The sequence below is a fragment of the Mandrillus leucophaeus genome, unplaced genomic scaffold (genome assembly GCF_000951045.1).
Source record: "Mandrillus leucophaeus isolate KB7577 unplaced genomic scaffold, Mleu.le_1.0 Scaffold42, whole genome shotgun sequence".
Classification (NCBI taxonomy): domain Eukaryota; kingdom Metazoa; phylum Chordata; class Mammalia; order Primates; family Cercopithecidae; genus Mandrillus; species Mandrillus leucophaeus.
The window spans coordinates 4,079,545-4,089,056 of record NW_012104476.1 but is presented as its reverse complement, the minus strand read 5'-3'; the positions used below and the strand labels follow the sequence as shown (position 1 = coordinate 4,089,056).

At 51.4% G+C, this 9,512-nt stretch overlaps 1 protein-coding gene and 1 long non-coding RNA gene across 2 annotated transcripts in view; both read left to right on the top strand.

Annotated features, from left to right (window-relative positions):
• Positions 1–299: 299 nt before the first annotated feature.
• LOC105548714 lies at positions 300–1,134 on the top strand. The gene is made up of 2 exons (XR_001007434.1): positions 300–451; positions 768–1,134. It is a non-coding gene; the product is annotated as an uncharacterized LOC105548714 (long non-coding RNA).
• Positions 1,135–5,671: 4,537 nt separating this feature from the next.
• The window catches only part of LOC105548731, a 9,679-nt gene continuing 5,838 nt past the window's right edge, over positions 5,672–9,512 (top strand). Inside the window, exons 1-2 of the mRNA XM_011992906.1 lie at positions 5,672–5,801; positions 7,112–7,263. Coding sequence (XP_011848296.1) covers positions 5,672–5,801; positions 7,112–7,263 — 282 coding nt within the window. The remainder of the gene's footprint in view (positions 5,802–7,111; positions 7,264–9,512) is intronic.

Sequence of the window (9,512 nt, the reverse complement as noted above, 5' to 3'; positions counted from 1 at the left end):
TTGAATTACTGAGGTTTCAGGTGCAGGGGTGTCCCCAGATGGCTGTGGGGATGGACACCAGGTTGGAGAAGACCCTCTGGGGAAGGGGGATCAGCATAGGAAGTGAGGGCTGCTGTGGGCAGGAGGTGAAAGCCCAGCAGGGCCAGTGTGGGAGAATGTCACTTAGGAAGCTACCAGAAAGATATGCCAGACTCCTACCAGGCCTTGTCACTGCAGAGCCCCTGGCAAGAGAAGGACATTTGTGGACCCTGGAGGCTTGCATGGGATGGGCCTTAATCCCCACTGTCTTCCCTGGAAGATCACCCCTTTAAAGGCAGTGCAGTGGGCGCAGGTGCTACGGCTTAAAGCAGGCCTGTCTGAATTCTTAGCAGTGATCTCCAAGGGCACCGTAACCTTGCAAGAAAGAGGCTGCCAGGCCTGCATCAAATGCAGAAACCAGGGCCCAGAGAAGGTGAGTAAGCTGCTTACAGCCACATAGCTGTGAGTAGCAGATCCAAGCACAACCTGTCTGTCCCAGGAGCTTGTGGAATAGCTAGACCTTTGCTGCCTAGAAGGCCCTCTTGTGAGTCCCCTCCCTGAGCTCAGCAACCCAGGAGGGCATGACTTCTGGCTGGGTTCTAGGGCTGGAGCCTCGGTGTCCTCTTGTCTTCTTTCCTTGTGCGACTTGGTTTTCCAGTCTGTGAAATGGGGTGGGTGCGTCCAACTCCAAGCCTGCCTCTGCCCTGGGTCCTGGAGCCTGGAGGAGGAATGAGGTCATGTTTGTCTAGGGGCTGGAGCATCTTGGACGGAGAAACCTCGGCAAAGACAAAGGCCCACTGTCCCCCTTCCCCGGCCTTCTGCCAGCTCCCTCCCCAGTCACCAGACGAGGCCAGCCCTGCCCACAGCCCCCAGGGGCTGCCACGTGCCAATATGGGGTGACTCAGTGCTCCCTCGCTTCCCATTGGTTGATGATGCCTGGAATCCCACCATCAGAGCCTTGTAAGGTTGCTGTGGGATGGGTGGGGGTGAGGCAGAAAAAGACAAGAAGGTGGTGGGGGCCTCTGGCTTGTGGATTTTATAATCAGACCTTTATGGTGGGCTTGGGTGGGAGATCAGGCAATACTAAATAATAAAACCAACAAATTTCACACTTGCTTTTCAGTAGCTTTGGCATGAAACCTTTATAAGCATTATCTCAATGAATACCCACCACACCCCTAAGGGAACGTTGTTTGATACCCCATTCCACAGATGCAGAAACTCACATAACTAGTAGATATGGATGGCAGAAGCGGGGTTCAAACTGGAGTCTATGTGGTTCTAAAGAGTTCTGCAGGGCTAGGTGTGGTGGCTCATGCCTGTAATCCCAACACTTTGGGAGACTGGGGCTGGAGGATCACTGGAGGCCAGGAGTTGGAGACCAGCCTAGGCAATATAGCAAGACCCCGTCTCTATACAAATTTAAAACTTAGCTGGGCATGGTAATATGTGCCTGTAATCCCAGCTTTGGGAGGCTGAGGTGGGAGGACTGCTTGAGGCCAGTTCATGACCAGCCTGGGCAACATAGCAAGATCCTGTGTCTATAAAAATGTAATAGCCAGGCATGGTGGCGTATGCCTGTGATCCCAGCTACTGAGAAGACTGAAGTTGGAGGATGGCTTGAGCCCAGAAGTTCGAGGATGCCGGGAGCTGTGATCCCACCACTGCACTCCAGCCCTGGTGACAGAGACCCTGTCTCTAAAAAACTAATGAAGAGTTTTGCAGAGTGGATCCAGGGGGTGGGGGCTGAACTAAGGGGACACGGAAGGGGGCAGGCCCAAGGCCTGGAGCTCACAGCAGTCAGGGGATCCCAACAGAGACATGGACACCTTAACACTGAGCCCGTGGGACAAGGCTGAGGTCTTTCATTGCTTCAGAATGAAGTGATTGGGGCCAGGCGCAGTAGCTCTCACCTGTAATCCCAGCACTTTGGGAGGCTGAAGCGGGCAGATCACCTGAGGTCGGGAGTTTGAGACCAGCCTGACCAATATGGAGAAACCCTGTCTCTACTAAAAATGCAAAATTAGCCAGGTGTGGTGGTGGTGCATGCCTGTAATTCCAGCTACTCAGGAGGCAGAAGTTGTGGTGAGCCGAGATCGCGCCATCGCTCTCTAACCTGGGCAACAAGAGTGAAACTCTGTCTCAAAAAAAAAAAAAAAAAAAGAGAAGGAAGAGGTTGGGGCAACTCAGGTCTTCTGCCACTGGGAAGGTTGTGGTGGCCCCAAGAAGTGGGGCTAGAGGATGCTCGAATAATTGCAGAGCCTTGAAACACTTCATGGGGCCACACATGAGCAGGAACACAGGGGAACAGGGGCGACTTCTGTAACTCTGAGGCCCACGGAGCTCTGTCAGTCACTAGCCAGGCAGGACAAATAACAGCTAGAACATAATGCGTCCAAAAGTCAACTCTTGGTTCCTTCCCCAGCCTGCCCCTCCCTGTGACTTCCCCATCTCGGGAAATGGCACCGTCATCATCTGCCTGGTGGCTTCGGCCAGAAAACTGGGAGGCATCTTTGGATGGTCCCGCCCTCACCACCCACACCCCGGCCACCGCCAAGACTCATCAATTCTACCTCCAAAATAAATCCCACATCCACTTCCCTCTGTTCTCGCTGACACCCCTGTGTTAAGGCACCACCATCTTGGCCCTGGAGGCCAGCACAGCCTCCTCCCCGCCTCCCTGCCTCCTCTCCACCCCCTCCAGCCAGAACAACCTGTGGAAAATGTAAATCAGGCCCTATCTCATTCTCCTGCTTAAACCGCCCCATTCCCCAAGGGCTTCCTATTGCATTTGTACCAAAATTGACACCCCCCTACCCCAAATGGCTCTCAGATTCACCATGACCTGATGCTGCCTCACCTCTCCCAATTTCACTTCCCCCAATTCTTTTCCCCTGGAATCTGTGTGTTTGCATATGCTGTTCCCTCTGCCTGGATGCTCTTCCCTGCAATTCTTTCCCCACTGGTCCCTTCTCATACTTTAGGTCTCAGCTGGGAGCTTACTTTTTTTTTGAGACGGAGTCTCGCTCTGTCACCCAGGCTGGAGTGCAGTGGCATGACCTTGCCTCACTGCAACCTCTGCCTCCCGGGTTCAAGCGATTCTCTTGCCTCAGACTCCCGAGTAGCTGGGATTACAGTCGCCCGCCACCACATCCGGCTAATTTTTGTACTTTTAGCAGAGATAGGGTTTCACCATGTTGGTCAGGCTGGTCTCGAACTCCTGACCTCAAGTGATCTGCCCATCTCAGCCTCTCAAAGTGCTGGGATTATGGGCATGAGCCACCACACCTATCCAGAGCTTACTTTCTTCAGCAACCCAAACTAAGTTTCCCTCAGTCTTTTCCCTAAGAGCCCCTTGTGTGTCTTCTTCATGGGAATTTACCTTAATTTATAATGTCATGTTCACCTTTTGTCTCTGCCACCAAACTGTAAGAGCCATGAGGGCAGGAGCCTTATGTGTCTCACGCACTGCTGTGCCCCCGGGAGGCACTCACATCTGCTAAATGAGTTTGCAACTGAAATAACAGTGTGAAAGCGTAATGAGGTAATATAATAATAACAGCATTAGACCGTGTCTCTAAATGAAAAACATTTTTGCAAGCAGCTAGCACTTATGTAGTGCTTCTCCTACTGGATCTAACTCAACCACCCAATGAGGCAGGGAGTATTGGTGCTTCCCATTTTTCAGATGTGGAAACTGAGCCTCAGAAGATGGGTTGGCTAGTCGGGTGTGGTGGCTCACACCTATATTCCCAGCACTTTGGGAGGCCAAGACGGGGTGGGGGGCGGCGGGATCACTTGAGGTCAGGAGTTCGAGACCAACCTGGCCAACATGGTGAAACCTCGTCTCTACTAAAAGTACAAAAATTAGCCCGGTGTAGTGGCATGCACCTGTAATCCCAGCTACTCAGGAGGCTGGGGCAGGAGAGTCTCTTGAACCCGGAAGGCAGAGACTGCAGTGAGTCGAGATCATGCCACTGTACTCCAGCCTGGGCCACAGAGTGAGATTCTGTCTCACAAAAAAAAAAAGCCTAGAGCCCATCTTCCCTTGCTAGGAAACATCATGTCCCTCCTTGTGGTTGGGACAGAGAGCGAGAAGTAGCAGGGCTGTCACTAGACTGACAGTGATGGTCCTTCCAGAGCCCACAAAGGAGCTGAGGCTGCATCCTGCAGTACAGGGGATTGTGAGGACATCAGGCAGCAGAGTGACAGGGCTTCCTCTGTAAGCTCGGGGGATGGAGTGAGGGTGACAGGGAGGCTGAGGGCAGCATGGATGCCTGGGAATGTCTGGGCAGATGCTGTCAGTGATCCCTGTCCACCCTTGGGCTGGACGGTCCAGGTGGCCTGGGCCAGTTGTTTGTTCTTGGATGCTTCCCTGGCATGACCAAACCCCCTGGAGAGAGGCCTGGGCCTCAGATGGAGTGAGGGCCACCTACCCCACCCAGGCCTGGAAACGTCTGGGCTGGCAGAGGGCCCACTGGAGGCTGGTGAGAGGCCCACTTACCATGACGGATAGGGGCCCCATCAGGCCACACCAATTAGGCAGTGCCAGGGCGGGACTATAAATATCTTGGCCGCTGACCGGCCTAGGAATGTAAATGGGGTTGTTCAACAAGCAGGGAAACATGTTCGGTTCAGACAGGATGGGTTTTTTGTGTTTTAAAAAACATGTTCTGCCCTCCACGAAGACTTAGAGGTGGGCGGCAACGAGGCCGGTGCCTGAGGGCTGGCTCCTTGTCCAGTCCCGGCTGGGGAAAGGGCCCATGAAATCAGAGTCTTACAGGGGAAGTCCCTGGAAGGGCCAGTGCATTTGAAGCCCAGAAAAGGCCTGAACCTGGCTTGAAGCTTTGTCCCTGGTCACAGGGGACCCTGGGTAAGGGAGCAGCCTAGCCATCTGGTTTGGGGACACGCAGCCCAGCCGGGTATCAGGGGCAACAGCATCAGGTAGAATCGTCTCCCAACACTGGCCACTCTTCAGAGGTCTCTGCCTTGTTGTGGGTGTGTGGCTGGACAGGGTGTCGTGTGCAGGTTACAGGTCAGGCAAAGAGATGCAAGGGCCAAGGGAGAAGGGCAGGTACTTGGCGTGGCTGCAGTGTGGGCCTCTGCATAGGGATGGGAAACCTTGCAACTGATGCACCTTACAATCAATGACTTTTTTTTCTTTTTTTTTTTCAGCTCTGTGGCCCAGACTGGAGTGTAGTGATGCGATCCCAGCTCACTGCAACCTCTGCTCCCCAGGTTCAAGCGATTCTCCTGCCTCAGTCCCCCAAGTAGCTAGGATTACAAGCATGTCCCACCATGCCTGGCTGATTTTTGTATTTTTTTTTTAGTAGAGACGGGGTTTTGCTATGTTGGCTAGGCTGGTCTTGAATGCCTGACCTCAAGTGATCTGCCCATGTCGGCCTCCCAAAGTGCTGAGATTACAGGCATGAGCCACCATGCCTGGCTCATTTTTGTAATTTTTTTAGTAGAGATGGGGTTTCACCATGTTGGCCAGGTTGGTCTCGAACTCCTGACCTCAAGTGATCCATCCACCTCGGCCTCCCAAAGTGCTGAGTTTACAGGCGTGAGCCACCATGCCCAGCCCCAAAGGAGCACTTTTGTGGGAGACCAATGGGTGCATGATATTGGTGTCACTTCTCAGTCTTCAAAAATGATGGACACTGCTGGCTGCTGTGGCTTCCTCCTGCATGGTCAGTCACTCCTGCACATGTCCGCTGTAGTGGTGTTCCCGGGGACCCCCCTCACCACCCCACAACACCACTCACCACATGGCCAAACAGGTTCGTCTTTTTCCGTGTGATTTCTTCTTTTGCTAGAACATTTATAAAACTCCTTAGGAAGTTTCAGGAACATTAAGGAAGTTAAGGAAAAGTTATAAATGCTTTTCCAGAGGCTAAGAAGAATTAGATTTATTTCCTACTAGCTAGTCTAGAATTTTATTACTTATTTATGTAAGTTTTAACTTTATAATCTGTCTGGAGGTCGTTTTAGTGCCAAGAGTGGCATAGTCTCCTGGTGATGCTGAGCCCATGTCCCAAGGTTGGGGTCCTGGTTCCAGTGTCCAGCTCTAACCCCGGCCACTGTGTGTGTCTGGGCAAGCTGCCAACCCTCTCTGGGCCTCAGATTCTCTTTGTCAAAGGAAAGGCACCTCTCTGTGCCATGATGCTGTGAACGTCTTCCCTGCTAGTGGGGTATCCCTGGCACCCCCAACCCACTCTTCCTTTTCCTGGAGGTCACTGTTGACCTGGGTGAGAGTGTTTGGGTGGTGGGTGAGGGCCACAGTCAGGCAGGAGCCGGCCAAGGAGTGAGCAGCAGGTGAGAAATGGAAACACGTGTGCAGATAGCTCTTTGCAGTTTGGCTGTGACAGAGAGGTGAGAGATGGGGGCAGCCAGAGGCGGGCATAGGGTTCAAGGAGAAGTTTCTTTTATTTTGCTCATGGAATGCTTAAATGCCAACGAGAAGGTGCTGAGAAAAGCTGGCGTGGCTGGAACCCTAAAGGTGGTGCATGGGCTGAGACATCTAAGCAGGTAGAGGGGAGGGAAGGGGAACCAGAGATGGGTGGGGTAGAAGTGGTCTCTTGTCAACAGGGAGGTGGCCACAGGCTTGGACTTTTGGAGACACAAGGGCAAGGACAGTCCCCTAGAGCTAGCCTCAGGCTGAGGACGAAGGATCAGCTCTCAGACAGCGACGGGTGTGGTGGCTCACGCCTGTAATCCCAGCACTTTGGGAGGCTGAGGAGGGTGCATCACTTGAGGTCAGAAGCTCGAGACCAGCCTGGCTAACATGGTGAAACCCCATCTCTACTAAAAATGCAAAAAATATTAGCCGGGCGTGGTGGTGCATGCTTGTAATCCCTGCTACTCAGTAGACTGAGGTGGGAGAAGCATGTCTTGAACCCGGGAGGTGGAGCTTGCAGTAAGCCGAGTTCGCACCATTGCACTCCAGCCTGGGTGACAGAGTGAGACTCTGTCTCAAAAAAAAAGTTCTCAGACAGTGAAGGGGGAAAGGATTGCTGTGCAAGAGCTCAAACAGGGTGAAGCCCAAAACCAACTGGGACCTAGGCCACAAGTCATCGTGGGCCTTGTTCAGAGGACACGGTTGACCTGAAGCCAGGACTCAGTGCAGTGAACGACCTATACCACTATATGGGGCCATTTAACTTGCCATATAGACAGAAGGAGGAGGAGAGTGGTAAGAGCATTTTGGGCAAAGAACACAATGTGAGCAAGGGCATAAAGATGGTAAATTCAGGAAGTGAAAGGACACTGAAGGCTTGCGCTCTAGAGCAGCGATAATGGGGTTAAGGTGGAGAGACCTGATTTAAGAGCTATCAGGGTTAGAATGGGTAGGACTTGGCAAGTGATGAAGGTGAGGCAGGTGGATCACTTAAGGCCAGGAGTTTGAGACCAGCTCACTACAACATGGTGAAACCCCATCTCTACTAAAAATACAAAAATTAGCCGGGTGTGATGGTGGGCACCTGTAATCCCAGCTGCTCAGGAAGCTGAGGTAGGAGAATCGCTTTAACCCGGGAGGCAGAAGTTGCAGTGAGCCAAGATCGCGCCACTGCACTCCAGCCTGGGCAACAGAGGGAGACTCCATCTCAAAAAACAAAATAAAACAAAATTTTATTTTTATTTATACACACACACACAGACACATACATACACACACACAAATATACATGTGCTCTGATGCAGAAAGAGAGAGAGAGAGAATTTTGCTGTTGCCCGGACTGGTTTCAAGCTCCTGGCCTTAGGCAATCCTCCCACCTTGGACTCCCAAAATGCTGGTATTACAGTATTTATTTTATTTTTAGGTGGTTTTTGTTTCTTGGGGGACTTTTTTGAGATAGGGTCTTGCTATATCGCCCAGGGTGGAATGTCGTGGCTGTTCACCAGTGCCATCAAAGCTCACTGCATCCTTAAACTCCTGGCTCAAGCAGTCTTCTCACCTCAGCCTCCTGAATAGCTGGGACTACAGGCATGCGCCACCACACCTGGCTATCCTACGCAATATGAGACCAGGAAGTTGTCATCTGTGTGGAGAGGAATAAGTGTAATCCCATGTCGGGGGGTAGTCTAAAACAACTTGGAGAGTATCTTTAGATCTGGATTTTGGGGCTCAGCCTTGCCATGGGAAGGAAACGTGTGTAGCAACGGTTACCAGACTTCTTCAGTAGTTTAAAACAATAAAAAAAAAAAAAAAATGAAAGACTGATATAGTGTTGTTCTCTTTTAATTTTGCCAAGGAAAGTCTTTTAAAAAAAAAACAAAAAAAACAAAAAAACCTGTGTTGTTCCTGTCATTTAACACTAAAACGAGTAAAACACAATCTCAACAACAGCAAAATAGCAGCCAGGCGTGGTGGCACTCGCCTGTAGTCACAGATACTTGTGAGGCTTAGGTGGGAGATTGGTTGAGCCCAGGATTTGGAGTCTGCAGTGAGCCATGATCCTACCACTGTGCTCCACCCTGCTACTGCTAAACAGGTTAGCGGTGTCAGGAGGGTCTTCCCTCTTGCTGCTCGGTGTCTAGAACATTCTTGTCCAGATATTTGCATAGCACCACAGCTGGCTCCCTCATCTTTTATTCAAGTCACCTCACGAGGCCACTCCTGTCTATTTTGAAGCTGCAAGCTTCTTGGTTGCAGTTTTTTTCTTTTTGAGACAGGGTCTTGCTCTGTCACCCAGGCTGGAGTGCAGTGGCAAGATCACTGCTCACTGCAGCCTCAACCTCCCAGGCTCATGTGATCCTACCACCTCAGCCTCCAGAGTAGCTGGGACTATAGGTACAGGCCACCATGCCTGGCTAATTTTTGTATTTTTAGTAGAGATGTGGTTTTACTATGTTGGCCAGGCTGGTCTCAAACTCCTGACCTCAGGTGATCAGCCCGCTGTGGCCTCCCAAAGTGCTGGGATTACAGGCATGAGCCACCGCGCCCGGCCAGTCCTCTCTGTCTTAACCTTCACAGGAAACTTTGAATTGATATCCACTTTTTGTTACTGCTTTCCTCAGGCCTTTTCTATCTTTAAAACCAACCTCTTCTGCTCAGCCCATTGAACACCCATTCTGGGCCCAGGGGCCTAGGCTCATGCCTGTAATCCCAGCACTTTGGGAGGCCGGGATGGTCAGATTGCTTGAGTCCAGGAGTTCGAGACCAGCCAGGGCGACATGGCAAAACCTTGTCTCTACAAAAAAACACCAAAAACTAGCTGGGTGTGGTGGCACACACCTATCATCCCAGTACTGGGGAGGCGGAGGCAGGAGGATCACTTGAGCCAGGGAGTTGGAGGCTGGAGTGCACCGAGATTGCACCACTGTGCTCCAGCCTGGGCGACTGAGTGAGATGCTGTCTCAAAAAAAAAAAAAAAAAAAAAAAAACACTCATTCTGTTTTTACAGAATGGTTTATAGAATGGTGTGTTGCCTGATTCTGTAATCACAAAAGTCTGTTAAGATCTTTAAAGTAAATGTTATTCTGTCTTTTGG